The 19,608-nt window shown below is 40.1% G+C and overlaps 1 protein-coding gene across 2 annotated transcripts; it reads left to right on the top strand.

Annotated features, from left to right (window-relative positions):
* The first annotated feature begins 4,089 nt into the window (after positions 1–4,089).
* On the top strand, positions 4,090–17,789 carry ACTR10 (actin related protein 10). 2 transcript variants are annotated; one of them, XM_075282710.1, is made up of 13 exons: positions 4,090–4,232; positions 5,907–5,979; positions 7,106–7,188; positions 9,409–9,517; positions 10,141–10,248; positions 10,614–10,681; positions 11,423–11,502; positions 11,983–12,018; positions 12,987–13,066; positions 13,682–13,755; positions 14,202–14,283; positions 15,337–15,538; positions 16,297–17,789. In XM_075282710.1, exons 1-13 carry the CDS (start codon positions 4,156–4,158, stop codon positions 16,476–16,478), a joined length of 1,254 nt encoding a protein of 417 aa, XP_075138811.1. In that variant the 5' UTR covers positions 4,090–4,155; the 3' UTR covers positions 16,479–17,789. The 2 variants fall into 2 exon arrangements, with proteins under 2 accessions (XP_075138811.1, XP_075138812.1); XM_075282711.1 differs by having other exon boundaries at positions 11,423–11,506; positions 11,987–12,018.
* Positions 17,790–19,608: the final 1,819 nt, after the last annotated feature.

The following is a 19,608-nucleotide window of genomic DNA, read 5'->3' as shown; positions in this document are numbered from 1 at the left end:
GACAACCAAGGAAAGCAAGACGGTGTGCCAAATTGAAGGTCTCCTTTCTTGACCTTTTAAGCGAGATGAGGACTTACATAGGTTTCCTGGGACTTACACATTGATGACTTATCATTAAGATAGCTCATCAGTAAGTGATCAGATACTGATATGCCATTACTTTTTGTGCTGGAGAGCTCCTATATATTTTATTAAAATATTAAGGGGATTATCGCAAATTTTCTGAGCATATTCCACACCTAAATCCAATGCGATATACTTTATGTCAATGGGATATTAGCAAAACCTATTCACATGTAACTATGGTACCTTTGTAGAAAAAAATACATACTATGACAATCTGATACTGTAACAATCTTTTAGGAATACTACAACTCCATATATGCTCTGATGGTGGGGTAAATGAGTGGACAGTATACAGTACCAGAGTATAAAGTTCCTCTCTTGGTACACTCACAGTATAATGGATCAAACAAACAAAACAAAACAAAATACTCATCTTGCTCTATTCTCCTGGCCGTGCTGCCAGAGGCTTAATGGAGCAGCAGGCACAATAAGTAATGTCAATACATCACACCTACTACTCCACCAGTAGCAAAGACAGTAGCGGAATGGTGAGGCAAGGAGAGGACGGCCTATTTCACCATTGTATTCAACTCATCTACATCCGAAGGACACAGATAAGTTAACCCCTTTACGCAAAATCACACAAACATACGTGATTCGGCATGATGGGGTGCATGGAGAGGGCTCAGGAGTTAAGCCCTCTCCATAAACAACGGATTCTGGCTGTATAACATAGCCAGCACCCGCCGCTAACAGCTGCGATCCATGCTGACACCGATCACAGATGTTATCACTTTAGATTTTGCATCTCAATGCGACCGTGGGATCTAAAGTGTGCAGGCGCCATGGGCGCCGTCATCATTGACCGATTGACGCCCTTCAGATCGTCATCGGAGGGCAACAATCGGTTGCCTTAACAGAGCCTATTGAAAACTCCCAGGCTTGTCATTACATCACTTTTATTACATGAAGAGATTTTCCTATTCACAAAGATTTTCTACATAGGCTCCTGTACACTGCAATATATTAGTATTAGTATGTTAATATATATACTATGAGTGATCAGACCCATTATGGTTCAAGGTCCCTATGGAGTTTGAAAATAAAAGAAAAAAGTTTTTAAAAGTAAAAAAACCCCACAAAACACAAAAGTTCAAATCCCCTCCCTTTCCCTAGATCACATATAAAAATAAATAGACAATAATGAATATAAACCCTTTAGGGATTCTTGCTCTCAAAAATGTTCGAACCATTAAAATACTAAAATATCCCATACAGTGAACTACATAGCGGGGAAAAAAAAATTCAAAACGGTCAAATGGCTGATTTTTTGAACACTTTGCCTCTTATAAAAATATGGCTTAAAAAGAGATCAAACCATGAGAGTTTCCCCAAAATAATATCAATAAAATCACCATCTTGTCCTACATAAAAAGATGTCATACCCAGCTCCATACACATAAATATACAAAAGTTATAGGGATCACAATATGGTGACACAATTTTTTTTTTCTATTTTGCAAAGTTTTGCAGTTTTTAAAAGGTATCAAAATATTGCAAATACTATATACATTTAGCATCGTCGTGATTGTACTGACCCACAGAATACAGGTAACATGTAATTTTTATTTTATAATGAATGCTGTAAAAATTAACCCCATAATAAATTGGCGCAAATTTCAATTTCACCTCATTCTGAATTTTTTCCAGCTTTATAGTACATTGCACAGGATATTGATGGTGCCATTACAAAGTACAATTTGTTTTGCAAACAATAAGTCATCATGTGACTCTATGAACTGAAAAAAAAAAAAAATTATGGCTTTTGGAATGGGGAGATGGTAAAACAGGAGTGCAAAAATGAAAATTTGCTGAGGCATGAAAGGGTTAAAGTCAGGACATACTGGGACAGTGGGCCAGCACCCAGAATCTAAGACTGTCCAGATAAATCTGAGAAATTTGAAAGGTATGTTATATATATTATTCATGCTTGGCATGTTAGGCTCTAGGACCGTGATGGTGAACCCATGACACGAGTGAGAGAGGTGGCGCTCAGAGCACTCTCTGTGGGCACTCATCTGTGGAACAGATTATATTATGTGGGGGCCACTGTGGAGCAAATTGTACTGTGTGGGGGGCCACTTTGCTGAAGATTATACTGTGTGTGTGGGGGCCCTGTGGAGCAGATTATACTATGATATGGCCACTGTGGAGCAGATTGGACTGTATGGGGGCTATTGTGATGTAGAGTGGACTGCGTTGGGGCCACTGTGGAGAAGATTGTACTATATGGGGGTCACTGTGGCGCAGAATAGACTTCACTATTTATATCACACAGTATCTGTTTTATAGCAGACATGATATTACAGGTCATAATAACATTGCAAGGTCACTATAAAACAAATCCAATGCGATGTAAAAATTTAACATTAATTGTTCAAAATTATACCAAATGCAGTACAAAGTTGTTAGTATAATTGAAATCTCAGAAAAGGCCCTTTCACGCCACCATATTTTGTGGGTTTGTAACTGTCCAGAATAGTGGATCTGCACAGTATTAAGGCTACATTACTGTGTTGGCACATTGCGATAACTTAGTGGGTTTGGGGTTGTAGTTTGACCACTCGGTCTCTAAAAGGTTCACCATTACTGCTCTAGGAGGTAGCATCCACATCTAGCAAGACAAAAGAGATGCACTGATTTCTGGTCACAAATGGCCAGTGGCTGCATTCAACACACACTTCAGCAAAAGTGGCGGGTCTCAGTGGTTGAGAGAATAATGAACTGGAACAACATTAAAAGAGGAGCATGGAGGTGAACTTTAGCATGGATGGATCATCAAATTGAAAGAATGGCATACAGTATACCATGTACTGTAAGTGAAATTGAAGTACAAGCTTAGGCTGGCAAACAGTGGAAACACAAGCCATCTGACAGTATATGCATAACAGTGAACTATGAGCTAGATGTCCAAATACAGGTGTCCCACTGACTTCACTGCACCGCTCTCAAAGTCTATCATTGTGCCCAACAAAACAGCAGTGGAGGCTTGGATCCTGTTCAGCAATGATAGCTAGAGATTGGTGTGGAGACCACATGGACAATGTTGTGGCCTTGAAGAGGGAATGTCACACTGGCTCTACTGTCAGGATTATGGTGTGAGTGGAATAATGTACAGTAGCTGGACACCTCTAATCCTCATTTCAGTTACACTAGCAGCTCAGTATTACATTGATTTTGTGGTGGAACCAGTGGTATGGAAATTTCTCCAAAGCGTCCCAGGAGCAACTTTTCAAAATTCCAATACCAGGCGGCATGTTGTTTGTGCTACTGTGAGCAAACTGTGCTGCCTAAACTTTCTACCATGGTCTGTAGCGTCTCTGGATTTGTCTTCCATTGAGCAGATCTGGGCCATCATCGGGAGCTGCCAGCAGCCAATCATTATGATTTGTGTGTCCAAGTGTATTCAGCCTGGTATAACATTCCTCAGACAACCATTTATAACCTCACTGATAGCATGCCATGGCGGATAAGTGACTGTATATCTGTGCATGGAGCTCATACTTAATATTGAGTAAATCAAGATGTTTTGAATATTTTGTTTCCATTCTTCTTATAATTTGCATATTATCAACATATCTATCAATCCTGTGATTTCCATAATTCCAAGACTTTTCCTTTTTGATATTGCCATTTCAATGTTGTGGAGTGTATGAATAATATGACACATATATGATACATAATACATATGATATTTACATATAACATAGATATGACAGGTTATACAAAACAGTGTTTTCCATTTCCATGCCAGCCAGTATACCAGAAAGTAGCTATTGTATTATTTATTTACAAGCTACATCTAAACCTATTCACACTTCCACAGACTTGGTTGTGGTATTTGCCTATCTATTAATTATTATTATTATTATTATTATCATTATCATTATTATTATTATTATTATATACCACATTTGAAACAGGCATTGCAGTAGACAGGCCTTTTCCAGTGGCAGGACCCCAGGCACTCACGCCCCGCCCCTGTCAGTCAGAGAGCTTCTGAGGCGGCGGCTGGGCTGTGCTGTAGAGATGCCGCTGTACGAGGGTCTGGGCAGTGGGGGAGAGAAGACCGCGGTGGTCATTGACCTGGGGGAGGCGTTCACTAAGTGAGTACCCGGCCGTCTCTGCTCTCCGCCCGCCAGGCTACGAGCTGTCATCTTTATTAGAGGGCCTGCAGGAGGACCGGAGCACCATAGAGTTGGCCCATTTTCCGGCAGACAGTACTACACGGTTGTGTTATTGGCTCTATGTACTGAATAAGTAGTATGTACATGGCTTCTCTGTGCTGGAGATCTCTGTGGTATATGCCCTTCTACTTCAGTGTGATCCCTATGGCCCAGGGAGGTGTCAGCCTTGTCTAATGACTCTTACATAGCTTGTGTCACTATACAAGTGTCATCTATACTGTGCCTTATTATTTACATGTAGCCCCTGGATGATGTGGGTGGGGTCTGAGTGAAATATCCCCTAGGGCAGGGAACCTTGGCTCTCCAGCTGTTACAAAACTACAACTCCCAGCATGCACACTTGCTCTGCTGTTCCCGGAGCGCTAATGGAAGTGAATGGAGCATGCTGGGAGTTGTAGTTTCACAGCAGCCGGAGAGCCAAGGTTCCCTACCCCTGTCCTAGAGGTTGTGGACATCTGAGGTTACATTGATATCTATTGCCATGACTACCACTGTATATAGACATAAAATGCAGGGACTAAAGCAGTTGTCACCTCTGCACTAGGTAGGGGATTATTTCTTGTTGTTTGGGGGTCTGATTGATGGGACCCTCACTTGCCGCCAGAAGCGTGTGCCTTGCTGCGCCATTCATTGTCTATGACACTGATAAAACAGCTAAGCTCCTAGTGCCATAGGCTGTGGAGGGAGTCTGCTTGACCACTGCTACATTCACACTCTGCCCTGCCATGGACTTGTAGTTGTCCCCGTTGTCAGACCACATATCTATCATGATTTCTCCAAAGGTATAAATGCCTCTGGAATAGCCCTGTAGAAAGGTTATCTAAAATATTGATTGATGGCCTGTTCTTGGGATAGGTTATCAATTTAAAATCATTTTGGGATCCACCATTGCAGTCTTTTCCCTGTGCTGATGATATCATAAGTCACTTGACTCAGCGAAGTGAAGTAGATGGACCTGAGCTGCAATACCAAGCACTATCAATATGCAGTGATCAGTCCTGTGCATGATATTCAACAAAGCAATGGTCTCTTCATAATGCTCATGCTTGTAGTCTCAGTTATCGGACCCATTAGATATTGATGACCTACGGAAAGGTCCAATAGTTACAAAGGGGTTGGCCCTTATTAATGGGAGTTTGTCACTAGGAAACTCTATATTTATCCAGCTGCAGTGCATTGTAGAGGGGAATTATATTGCTTACTATCATACCCTCAAATAATCCAGTAGATGCATAATTTTCCTGAAAAAAATGTTTTTATAAATATGCAAATAAGATCCAGTCTTTTCAAGGAAATGCTGTATCTAATTGGCTATCTAATGAGTATGATGATGCTTGGTGTAATGTCCCCTACAATGCACAGGGCTGGTTTAAAAGCAAATTTCATTGGGAGAGTTTCTTGAAAAACACCAGCAAATACCTCCAGTGTAGATTGCTGGTTACCTAGTAAGTATTTCTATGCAGTGATAATTGTAGATCAAGAACAGATGACTATTATATATCTGTAGAATACGGGTGAGATCAGGCACCATCTCTATGCACTGTAAATGGAAATTAGACAATATTGGGTATAACAAGATTTTCTCTGTTTTAGATGTGGATTTGCTGGTGAGAGTGGACCAAGATGCATTATTCGTAGTGAAATAAGAAAGCCGGGTGTTTCAAAGGTAATTGTTTTTTCATGATGGACCTATTGTAACGTGTCATGATGTTTGGTTAGTTTGTTTCCTGGGACTAGAAGTGTCTAGTACCCAACTGGAAGGATAGGCTAAATGAGTAAGGCCTGGTTCACATCTGCTTCAAGCAGTACTTTTCTCCCCGCATGATTCATGCGGACACCGCACAGAAAACACACGGACCCCATTATAGTCTATGGGATTCGTGCGCTTTCATTGCTCATCACTTTTTAATGCGTTCGGTATTCTGTTCCCCAAACGGACTTTTCGAACAGAATACTGAACGCAGATGTGAACCAGGCCTAAGATGAGATGGGAACACTGTTTGGTTGTTGAGTGAATACCCTGAGTTTTGGATATTGAATTCACCAGTGGTGACTTGCGACCGGCCAGTAATAAGCAATATATCAGCCTACATTCATACACAAATCTTCCGTGTGATGACCTTTTTTTTTTAATGACTGTCACACAACTGTAATAATTTCACTGTATGTGAATTGGCACTATTCACATGGTATTTTTTTTCTTATGGTTTGTTATATTTTTGTTTGTTTTTATGGATCACGCAATACATTCAATTGTATAAGAGATCCATAATAACATTATTTTTCATGGCCGTTCTCCACTGTTGTGTGAATCTAGGTTTACACGAGGTTCACACTAGCGCTGGATCTCATTGTTCGGGTCATTTGGGGGACTCATACAATGGAGAGGCAGACTGCTAAAACAGGATAAAGTCCTCCATGCGGATGTGATCAGAACTTTAGTCAGTCGTGATAGAGCACCACACATATAATTGATCTGTTGTCTTGCAGTCATCCCCTATTATTCGTGCCCATTTAAGCTAATATTATTATTTGCTTTCTGCATGTCTATGCCTTTTTTGTGTTTCTTTGTAATGAAACCTGAATTGTGTAGTAGTGCTTATTTTTCCTGCTATTAGGAGTGGAGGGTCAATATTAAATTAGAATTGTAGCATTTTCCATCTTACGTTACGTTAAATAGAAGTCACATGTTGTACAGAAATTGTGTAAGACATTGCACCATACAGCATGCCATGTTTGTTGCACATTTAATTTTAATCAAATGGGAATTTTTTTTTTTTTTAATTTCACAGCCAATAAAGGTTGTCCAGTATCACATCAATACAGAAGAGCTGTATTCCTATTTGATAGAGTTCATTCACATGCTATATTTCAGGTAAGGTTCTGTAAAACTATTGTATTGGCTTACAATTAAAGGGTGTTCCAAAGCTTGATTTGGTTGGTAAGCGTCCAACTCCCAACACCCCTGCTCATCAGCTGCATGAAGGTGGGCAGTATGGTGGTTGGCACTGTAGCCTTGCAGCACTGGAGTCCTAGGTTCAAATCCAACCAAGGACAACATCTGCATGGGGTTTGTATGTTCTCCCTGTAATGTGTGGGTTTACTCTAGGTAGTACAGTAGTATTCCAGTATATTGTATGAATGATCAGATTCCTTAAGGGGTCTAAAATAAAAGGGAAGAAACAAGTACAAATAAAGTTATTAAAAATCTTTAAAAAAATTAAAGACTTTGGGTATTCCTGCATTTTAAAATCCCCAAACTATAAAAATATATATCCCACACATTCAACATAATGCATGAAAAATGCTGTTTAAATTTGGTATCACAGAACTGTACCAGACCGCAGAAGATGGGTAACGTCATTTTTATACTGTAAAACTATAGCCATAAGATTTGGCACAAATGCCTTTTTTCCAATTTTTTTTTCCATCTTTCCAATACATTGTACAGACTATATGGCTATATGGTACCACCATTAAGTACACTTTGTCCATATAAGCCCTTATATGGCTTTGTGAACAAAAAAAAATAAGAAAAGTCATGGCTGTTCGAATGCTGTGAGTTAAAAACAATGAAGCTGGAATGGAAATTTGCCCAGTCTATAATGGGTTAAGCTGGCTAGGTGTTAGCCAAACGCTTGATCAGATGACAGCTATTCTTCCTGACCACCCATACCCCTGTACACTCTTCTGAGCTGTGTGTGCTATGACCTCTATGTATTGGATACTAGTAACCTATTCTACCGGTACGTAATTGGTATATAATCAGTGAAGGGCTGATACCCGGATTCCACACCAATCAACTAATTTGCCTGCCCCTAGCTATATACAGTGGATACGGTCAGAAGTAGTTCTCCTCCTATTAAAGTGAATGGGACCACCTCTGCTCCTATTTACTGGAATAAGAGCAGACATTTGTCTGAGTATATACCCCGTCCATAGCATCTATCAGCTGGATTCACACCAGCACTTGGTTTCTTTTTGGGGATTCCATCCCCCATTCCACTTGACAAATGCATCTTTGGGCTGTGAATTGGGTGGAAACCTGGTGGAGCCCGTTATAGTTTATGGGATCTGCGGGTTTCCAGGGGTATCCGCTTTTTAAGTAGATTGGGTACGGAAACTCAAGCACTGGTGTGAAGGTAGCATTAGCTGATCAGTATGGGGTCTGTGTTTTGGACTTCCACCAATTAGTATCCAATACTCATGGGGGTCTTAGATAACCTTTCTAATAGGGAGAAGGTAGTAAGCTAATCTCCCTTGAGATTAAAGAGGCATGTTCAACATTTCCCTTCTTCCTTCCCTTGACCACCACCACTGAGTAGAGTCAGGACACCCCATATATAGTAGATGCTTGGCTGTTCCCACAAAATCTGAAGGTATGACCATGCTTTTTTGCCCATTTTTATTTTTTAAGTTGAGGCTTCATATAAAAGTACCAGATTTCATTGCGGCAGAGAGATTACTGTACATAGTTAGCCATAAAGCCAATAAATGACTTTCTCTTTTGACATCTGTTCAGACAACAAAGGTAAAGCAAGATGATGAATTGCACTCTGAATTATCGTATATCAAGCGTGTTTACTTGGCTTTAGCTCTGCTTTCAGGTGACCTTCTGTGAATTTCCTGTTTGTCATTAATAATGTTCACTTTTATATATTATTATTATTATTATGTATTACACTTAAGTGTTGAGATCACAATGCTGTAGCTGAAGTAAAGCCAGACACGGCACTGTGACATTTCCGATCTATCAGTCCTGTTGTAATGCAGATAAAATATATAATGCGGAATAGACATGGAATACACGTCAGCGGTAATTTTCTCTGAATATTTGTATAATTATCACATCCTGATGGCAGACGCTGACAATAATACAGAAGTATGTGGCACTACGTAGACACTGCTAATCCTTCCTGCACAAGTAGTCAGGCACAGATTGCTTGCGCTGGAAGTTCCTTCTCTTGTGCCATTCCTTGATTTATATGTAGTGTATCCTCTACGCAAAGATATACAAATAAAAAAGGTATGTACAGAGCACATCATGTTCTCCTTTCTTAGCACATTTTAATACCTCTCATTTGTTCACTTCCAGGCACTTGTTGGTGAATCCTCGTGACCGCCGAGTAGTCTTGATAGAATCTGTACTGTCCCCTTCTCACTTCAGGGAGACCCTTACAAAGGTTCTTTTCAAGTATTTTGAGGTAGGAGACTTTACAAGACTGTAACATTTTTACTGGCTTTACTGGGAAGTGGCTGTAGTTTATGGGACAAATTCTAAACATGTGCAGATGCTTCCTGCAAGTATTATGCCATGTTTATATCGTGTGTAGTAACCATGTGACTATCACGGGTATCATATGACCTTTTTTTGTGGGGGGGAGATAACAACCCACATAATTTTAGCCTAATATGTGTTTATGTGAATAAATAATATAATATGGCCAGAGAATTTGTAGCAGTATGCAGTGATTGCAATGTTCTGGTAGGCCAGGGTTATATGGCGACTTTGTGTTCTTTAGTAACGTGACATGTCCTGTCCAATGACATGCTGCCTGCATTGCAGCTAATGAAAGTAAATGTGGTCAGCCCCACAAGTTGCATCATTGCAGTCGCCAGAATTTCGACCCTGCTGAATTTTTGGTAGGTCTTATAGCACAGCCCTGTCAGTTTGCAGGTCACCACCCCTCTGCATTCATGTTTATTAGTTGTGATGCAGCTAGTACAACACTACAGTCTTTGGATAAATCATGTCTTGTGAGCAAAATCATTGTGTAGTAATTCATAGTTGCATCACTATAGCTAACTGGTCTTGTTTTTTTGGCAGGTTCCTTCGGTACTGTTTGCACCGGGGCATCTGATGTCTCTGATGACACTTGGCCTAAACTCTGCAATAGTCTTGGACTGTGGCTATCGAGAGACCCTTGTTCTGCCAGTATCCTTTTTAGTCAATGATTATTTATGTAGCTTATGGAAAGTGGACTTTAACTCCTTGCTGAATACCACCTATTCCAGTGATATATAGGAGCAAATTTCTATATATACCTGATAGAAGTAGCTTGGTGGCTATAGAGACTTGGGATAGATTCACACTTACGTTAATAATGTTTCAGATTTCAGCTCCCGGGCTCTGTCACTCAAGCAAGGGAGAGAGGAAGAACAGCATATCAGAGCATTGTGGAGCTCAGCAGTTTGAAGCGACATGAATTTAGAAATTAGAGTGAGGGTCTGGGGGCTGTAGCACAAGTTGAGACTAACAAGTGTTGTGTTTGTAGAGGTTTAATCCTTAACGCATGTCAGATATATGAGGGTATTCCAATTCTGAGCTGTTGGGGAGCTCTTCCCTTGGGTGGAAAAGCAATTCACAAGTAAGTATTGAGCTGCGATGCTTTGCTCACCTCCAGACATTTTTGCTGCTTAGGTGCTCAGTGTGGAAAAATTAAACCTTGTTTCATTGGATTTGTATTAAAACTCTCCTTAAATTAACCATTTCATGCATGACTATCAAAGAGATTACAGGAGATGACTGTCTGATGTCAGACACCATCATTAGAATGACAAAATGCCTGTTCACACGGAGAACAGCTACTTCAGCATACACGGGTCGACCCATGTAGGTAACCTGTTCTATAAGTGAGGACCCAGTGACATTCAGCTGTTATTACCACCCAGAGTCTCCCCATCAATGTTATATTACTTTGTGTCTATCTATTTAAATATAAATCCACTAGGGGCCACTCTGTCCAGTTTTGGGGCTTGGGTACAGACCCTCTCTTTGATGTTCATACATCCTTATAGAGCATATGAACAGAGGTTGACCCTTCACTGTCTTATACACCACTAATAAAAGGCTTAGGGGTTACATTGCAGAAACATCAGCCAGGTAATAAAAATCTTTGTCGCTACATATACAGGAAAGTGTGGATTCTCCCCCATTCTAAGTTAATGATATAACTGCTTTCAGTTAAATTGTGGTTTTCCAGATGTTGCAGAACTACAACTCCCAAAATAGTAATAGTCCTGTTGAGAGTTCTAGCTTTGCCCCATTGGGAGAACCACAGCGCAGAATCTGTACGATTGTGCACTAAAGTGTTCTCTCTTCTGTCCAGAGAGCTGGAGGCTCAGTTATTGGAGCAGTGCACTGCCGATACCGGGACAGCCAAGGAGCAGAGCCTCCCATCTGTAATGAGTAAGTGTAGCTCAGGCTCTTCTTGCTTTAAAGGGTTGTCTGGCATTTCAGTGAAGTGTAGAAAAGAGAAATGGCCAATACTCACCTGTTCAATCCCCTACTGCTTCAGCAATGTCGCTCTGGTAGTTCTTTTTGGACTCTGTTTAGTTTCCTGCAGTGTTGATGTGCCATAAAGGCTCATGATCACTGTGGCCAATCTCTAGGGATGAGGCTAATGTGTATGGCATGAGATAGCCGAGGCCAGTGATTGGCTACAGAGGTCACATGGATGTACATGATGTCATTACTGCAAGGAACACTGAGGATTGCCAGAGCATTGGTGTTGAATATTGTGGGTGATGAAGCAGATTGGGGGGGGTTGTTTGTTTTTTTCAAACTTCAACCCCTTTAATTTTCTGTAAATGTGTAATTCGTAAGACAGATTTTCACATATTGAAACTACCTATATCTTGATTTTTCTTTTCTTTTGTACTGTGTTAGGTAGTGTACCTGAAGAAGTAGTGGAAGATATTAAAGGTAAGGGATATTGTTATGTAATATCAATATTACAAAAAGCAGTGAAGTGTCATAATTTAGGCTAGGGACTACACTGCAATTCTAGCCGCGACTCTCGTGCGACCACAGATCACCAGGTCACCTTGCGATTCTGTTAGTGAATAGAGTCAGTTTGCGACTCTGTAGGCACCGTTACTTGGAGATTGGACATTAGAGATTTGGGTTTTATTTAGTGAAAGTCCTGTAATGTCCTATTATATTTGGTTTCAATTCAATTTGTTTGCTTTCAGTGAATGAGAACACCCTAAGGCCTTATTCATATCTGCGTTCGGGGAGTTTGCTTGGGGACCCCCCCGAACGGAAAAGTGGTTACCTAAGTAAACCTGCAGACCCCATGGTCCGTGTGGTTTCTGTATGAAACATGCAGCATGTTTCGTGCGGAAACCTCACAGACCCCATTATAGTCTATGGGGTCTGCAGGTTTCCTTTTGTAACTGCTTTTTTTATACATATAGGTTTCCAAGCAGACTTCCTGAACGCAGATGTGAATAGGGCCATATGTACATGCAGAGGCTGTATGTAACTAGTCCTGCTTTCAGCTGAAAATTGAATACAATTGTATCCAGTCTAAGCAATGCTCTGTGAACTATAGAGCCTGCATGCCAGACTGATACATTCGCTGATGTGTTAGGCTAGGGTTACACAGAGCAGTGGCCTCATGACAAAATATTACAACTAATGATAGTGAATAGTGATTGGATTCTCCTGACTGCCACTTATCAAGACGTTGTGGGTTGTAACATGAACATTTTAACTATCAGTAGTGATGTAGCAGCGTGACATTGTGATCTGTACAGCGCTGTGCCTTGTAAACAACTAAGGGAATGTGGTTTTTGTAAAACCGTCTGTATTGAGCAGCTATTGTTGTTCTTATGGATATGCCAAATCATTTTGTTGACCAGAATTCTTTTCTACTTTTGTGGCTACAGTTCGTATTTGTTTTGTAAGTGACCTGGAACGAGGACTGAAAATCCAGGCTGCCAGATTTAACATTGATGGTAGCTCTGAGGTAGGTTTATTTTCTTGAATTTCCCCTAAATTGTACCTAATGTTTTAACAGAATTAGCCTAAATCAGTAGTAGAGTGTACATGTGAAATAACAATATTTCTTGCTGTTATGATTATATTCTGTATATTTGTTTTAGATTATTTTTTTTTCTTTTTCCGAATTCTCAGTGGTCTTGGAGCTGTTGGTGGAGACTAATTGCTATTATGTCTCATGTACACTCCATGTACACTCCATGTACACTCCATGTACACTCCATGTACACTCCATGTACACTCCATGTACACTCCATGCCCCACAAATCTTTCTCACTCACTTGGAGGTATCAGTAAAGTTATGGATTCCATATACTTCTATGTAAAACTCTAATATTATACCTCTGTGTGCTGCAGTCCCATCTTCCTCTAGAAAGACAAATCCCGTAGGGATTGTTCATTTAGGAAGGAGAGGGAAAAGAGCTTTATAAGCAGAGAAAGAGGCTTTTTTCTCTGAAAAGATATATTACAAAATTCCTTATATTTGCTTGTGTTATTGCTTTTTGCAACTTTAACGAAAATGTAATGACCATTTAAACTACTATATAGGCACATAACTATTTCTCTTTTCTTTTGTTTATAGCGCCCTGCACCTCCTCCTGATGTTGACTACCCCCTGGATGGACAGAAGATTCTGCATGTGAAAGGAGCTATCAGGTTAGACTGTAGATGTAGGGTAATGTCCTATATAGAAAGGAGATATAAATAAGAATATGTATGCATTGTAGTAGCAGACAAGAGAGAGAGTCACATGTAGTTACTTGGCCTATAAGTGTATTCATAGTTTAGAGGAGAGTAGGGTAAGCCTGATGGAAATATTAATAGTTGCGGATGTTTCACAAGTGTTTGAGATGAGAGTACCTCTAAAACACCTCCATTTATTTACATATGGGAAACTTGCATAACTTCACAACATTACCTATTCTATTCTTTGCTGTAAGACTGCAAGACTCCTGTCAAACTACTGTTAGGACCATTGCAGGGCGAAGCACTCGTCTTCATTTTGTTTTCACTTATATCAGTCTTTTCATTTTTTTTTTTAAACTCTTTTGTTAAATGACAAAAACCACTTGATCCCCATGATGTGTTGTTTTCTTTCCCAGAGATTCGGTTGTGGAGTTGTTGTTTGAGCAGGACAATGAAGAGAAGTCTGTTGCCACTTTAATACTGGATTCTCTTGTACAGGTAACAAAGCCTCTAACTCCATTTAAAATGATAATTTTAAGCTACTTTGCAAATAATCATGATCAGAAATAGACCATTCTGTGTATATGATTGTCTCATCAGCCTCCATAGTTCCTGTTTGATTTGATACATTTTGTAGTATGTTGGTAAGGGACATATAGAAGTGTGATAGCAGAAGCAGACTACACTGGGTTGTTACTTGTATATAACTATAGAGACCCATACGAAAGTATAATAGCTGTGAACACAAAACAGATGGCCTTTAAAGGAATTGGGCACTCTAAACTGACCCCTTACCTACGTTCTGCTGGTCAGAAGGTGTTGTTTTATTGGTAGCCCTGTGCCATGTCCATATTGATCAGAAGAAGGGGCTGACATATATATATATATATATATATATATATATATATATATATATATATATATATATATATATAATCGGGTTTAAATAAAGCAGTTTTAGTTCCCAGTTGGCAAAGCACTCATGCTTATATAATATTAGCATTATGGCATATGACCGATGGCTGTGTCATGATGTGTGCAACATGCCTCTCATGAGCTAAAATGCCAGTAATGGGGCACAAAATAACTACAGCCATCGATTGAATGGTAGCAGTCACATGCCATCTGCATGTAAACTGAAACTGCAGCTTGTTTTATTTATATTATATTATTTATTATTATTATCCTGGGCATCCCCTTTAGGGTACATTGACACGGCGGAATGAATGGGCCTAATCGGGAGTGAATCTCGAGCTGCAGACACCACGGCAAGATATGGCACATTGCTATTTTGTACGCTAGCTAGCTAGCTAGATTTTAAAAAAATGAGCGGCTCCCATTGAATTGAATGGGAGCCTTTTTTGCAGGCAGATTTTGAGGCGGATTCTGCGTAAAAATCTGCCTTCAAAAAAACTCTACGTGAACTTACTCTTAAGCATAAGATAATGAACATATGACGTAGTCCATGCCTGAATTACAGTCACAAATCATTGTATAATCTTGCTCAGAATTGAATGTAAATATTTCCTATCTTGTTTTTCTGTGCGTCAGTGCCCTATAGATACCAGGAAACAGCTGTCTGAAAACATTGTGGTTACTGGAGGCACAGCAATGCTACCAGGATTTCTTCACCGCTTAATGGCAGAGATCCGATACTTGGTGGAAAAGCCAAAATATAAAGAAGCCCTTGCCACCAAGACCTTCAAGGTTCACAGCCCACCTGCAAAGCCAAACTGTGTTGCCTGGCTGGGAGGTAATATATATAAATAGCTGCATTTACAATTGTAAGCATGAATGCTTCTTAGTGTGCCCTCACACAGTATACCAGTTAGTGACATTGACCCCTCTATTCCACTTGACCACCAGGGAGGGTAAATGTATGTGACCAAATCTGGGGTGTCTGGAAAATACGATATCTTCTACAATTTATGATATTGTAGAATTAGATGCATGGCATGTTGCAGTATTGCCTTGTTAGGAATTGAATCCCCTTTTTCATGAATTAGAGGAGCTTTGCCGATTCTGCTTTTGGCCATGGCTGTCAACCGTTTATAAAGGAAAAATGGAGGAATCAAAGTCAGTGGGTTAGCCTACCGGCCCCACAGCCCTGCTATTATAACTTGACCCAATCAAGAAAATAGGGTTGAGCTGTAATTTGACACAATACCCTTGTTTCTAATATGGTGCAGAATACAGAAACATTGGCTTATAAAGGTCCTGGGTATTGCAATTCTAGGTCAGTAGGTCTTGGTTATTTGTGTTGTTTCGATGTTTCCTTTGATATGTTTTATGATATACTACATGAGTTATTATTGTATACTTGGGAGTCATTTCGGGAGGTTGCCCGTAAATGGAAGTGTCCCTCTAACTGGAAGGTGAGGCTTGGAGTCACCAGAGTTGGCTGTTGTGTGCCCACAAGTTTTACAATTCACTAGTGGAAAGTTACTTCACTTACATATATGTGACTAACATTACATTTGACTGACTCTTTTCACCTGTATTCCCATTTAGGTGCAATATTTGGAGCTCTGCAGGATATCCTTGGCAGCCGCTCTGTATCTAAGGAATATTACAATCAGACTGGCCGTATTCCTGACTGGTGCTGCCTTAACAACCCTCCTCTTGAAATGATGTTTGATGTAGGAAAGTCTGCACCTCCAATGATGAAACGCGCCTTCTCTACCGAAAAGTGAACACATTGGACTAGGAAAAAGACTAAACTATATGTGCGAAAATCCCAATATTTATTATAATATTCAACGCTAACAAGACCTTGTGTATAATTGTATTAAATGTTTCACAGCATTACTGTAGTAGTTCTATTCCATAATGTCCAGAATATTATAATGGGTATAGTGTTACTGGCAGGGCTTAAGCATTCCTCTTTGTATGCACTGATCATACAGTGGATCTGTTGGCTGCATAGTGGAGGCATCCACTACCAAGTATCCCACCCAGGGGTCCCCTCTGAAGTACAGCCTTTGTATTTTATGATGTACAGATTTCTAATGAGTTTAGTATGAATGATGTATCACATAAAAATGGCTGCCTTTACCAGTAAGAGAGGTTCATTTTGTAATTGCACTTGTCACGTAGGAAAGGGCAAACATTGAGGCTAAGGCCCCATGTAGCAACTCTGGCTTTTCCTGCATCGTTTTTCCTCTGCAGACTTTCTGCTCCCATTATACCTATAGGGAAACCACCGGCAATTCCGTAGATATAATTGACATGCTCCGCATAATTTACCACAGTGTGGGGGTGGGATTCGCTAGATAAAGTTTTTTTCTTTGGCATTTATGCCACATGAGGCCTTGGCCTGAAGGGGTTTTCTAGGATTTGATATTGATGGATCTATTCTTAAAATAAGCTATTAATCAAATTGGTGGAATTCCATTACCTGGCATCCCCATTGATTAGCCGCCATGGTGTCAGCAAAAACACATTGTGCGGTGCTGGAAATACACAGCTCCATAGACTTGGTCGTGTCTGTCCCAGGTTACTGCAGCTCAGCTCCTATACAAGGGTAGGTTATTGATACCAAAATTCTGGAAAATGCCCTCACAACTGCATATTACACTTAGGAGCTGAAGATGTTGTAAGTGCATTGCTATATTGCTGTACTTGTTCTCACTCGGAAACAAATATGTCTGCACGCACTTAGGACAATGTTAGGAGTAAATTGCTTTATTACCTTTTGTAGGTATTACTATAGGACTAGGGAGGTCTTGAAGACTTGTATATTTAGGAGGTGGCAGTTTATAAACTCCTTTACAGAGGACCTATCACCAAGTAAAAAAAACCAAACATTTGATTGCCGCTGTACTTCTCGCCGTTTTGTTTGTTTTATCCTGGTTCCTGGAAGGTTATTAAAAAAAAATAAAATGTTCAGGGACACAGCGGCCATTTTTACTTGGTGACAGATCCACTTTAAGTGCAGAAGTACTTGTATGACCATGTTTCCTGAGCACTGTTTGCCTGATATATCTGTACAATAAACAGCATTGTCAGAATTTCACTTTTTTTTTTTTCTCCTGTAAATTTTCATTTAAGGCTAGGGTTACTCGCAACGGGTTACCTGCTGCAAAATTGGAGCTAAACTGCTGCCGTGTACAGTGACAGTGTAGTGAATGTGATTTCAACAAATACCCCTCACACCCTGAAGAAAAACCCATAGAGCAAAGCGGCTTGCACTGAGGGGTTTGAACACACAGCATGTCAGCTATTGCTTGTTTGGCCGCAATTTACATCCTTTAAGTTGAAAGCCGGGCCATTCACTTGGGATTCCTGGCTGAAAGCCACAGTGAAAAAAATTCTAATTTTGGTGGCATCCTGCACCAGACGAGACACTTGGGTAAGTCTTCTATCCCCTGCACTATATCCATATACCATATGTGCCGCAGGGAAGAGAATAAAATGACTGAATTCAAAAGAAATAGATTGCAAACCTCATCTACAGATTTTTATTTTGGTTGTTAGCTCCGCTAACATATTATGGGCACTATGGACAAAAGTATTGGGACACCAACACATTACATCTCCAGGAAATGTTATGATCCAATTTAAATCCATAGGCTCCTACCTACCTTGGTCCTGCCTTTTAGCTTTTTAACAGATACTACACTTCTAGAAAGGCCTTCTAATAGATTTCGAAGTGTTTCTGTGGGAATTTTTGCCCATTTATAAGGTCAGATACTGCTGTTGGACAAATAGGTCTGGTTTGCAATCTCTGTTCTAGTTCATCATGAAGAAGTTTGATGGAGTTGAGCTCAGGGCTCTGTGCAGGTCAGTCAAGTTCTTCTTCGGACCTGATTTTGTGCACTGGGGCAAAGTGAAGGAAAAGCGACCAACAAGTGTTCAGCACCTCTGGAAATTCCTTCAAAACTGTTGAAAAACCGTTCCAGGTGACTACATCATGAAGCTGACTGTATGCCAAGCGTGTGCAAAGCTATCATCAAAGCTACTTTGAAAAATCTAAAACATATTCTGGTTTAACATTTTTGAGCTCTACTTACTTCCCATCCCATGTCCCATCAAAGTTTTTATGTCAAGATGTAACAAGTTTTAAAGGGGTTATTGCAGTAACAAGAAGTTACCCCCTAACCAAAGAATTGGGAGTAACTTGCTGATTGATGCTAGTAATCACAATAAATCCATCATGTATTCAGGTAGAAAAATCGAGCGGCATTACTGTCTTTAGATCTTCTTCAGGCTCTTCTTTATGCTGTGTGGTGGAGTTGCGAAGTATCTTCCTACAAAAATGCATCGCTTTGCTACTACGCCACAGAGTACACAACTTATACAGACAAGGCCAAAGAAGGTCTAAGGCCCTAAACGTCACTGATTTTTCTACTTGAATACATGCTGGATTTATTGTGCTTACTATTGGTGATGAATATGACTGCATCATACAATGCAAAGTCCTCATTTCTGTGGATCTACGGGTTGAGACCTTACTTCTGTTCCTGACATACTGAAGAAAAATAGTGCCAACTACTCCATTCCTTGCTGAAGTGTTCTGCCTCCTAGTTTGAATAGAGTAACAGATTTGAAATGCACACCACTACTCCATTCTTTTCAATGGTAACTGCCTGAGACTGCTATGGCAAACTATCGATCTGGGCACTGCCAATGAAGTTGCATTGGAACATAATCCTCACTCCTGATTTACACAGCTCTCCCATCCATTATACACATCTGCCAGTAAACTTGATTCAAAATTGGCAACAGACTTTAAAGAAAATGCTAATTCCTGAGTCATATGTATCTACCTAAATATGTATGAATTTTGTAATCCATAAATGATGCATTTTATAGCTTTCTAAT

The sequence above is a fragment of the Leptodactylus fuscus genome, chromosome 7 (assembly GCF_031893055.1).
Source record: "Leptodactylus fuscus isolate aLepFus1 chromosome 7, aLepFus1.hap2, whole genome shotgun sequence".
Classification (NCBI taxonomy): domain Eukaryota; kingdom Metazoa; phylum Chordata; class Amphibia; order Anura; family Leptodactylidae; genus Leptodactylus; species Leptodactylus fuscus.
The sequence above is the reverse complement of the archived record's forward strand: the minus strand, read 5'-3'. Positions and strand labels throughout refer to the sequence as shown.

What these genes read in the sequence shown, in the direction of transcription:
- ACTR10 (XM_075282710.1), top strand. Translation starts at nt 4,156, where the DNA reads ATGCCGCTGTACGAGGGTCTGGGCAGTGGGGGAGAGAAGACCGCGGTG. An exon ending in GAAAGCCGGGTGTTTCAAAG is followed by an intron (nt 5,980 to 7,105) that starts GTAATTGTTTTT and finishes TTAATTTCACAG; the next exon opens with CCAATAAAGGTTGTCCAGTA. An exon ending in GAGCCTCCCATCTGTAATGA is followed by an intron (nt 11,503 to 11,982) that starts GTAAGTGTAGCT and finishes GTACTGTGTTAG; the next exon opens with GTAGTGTACCTGAAGAAGTA.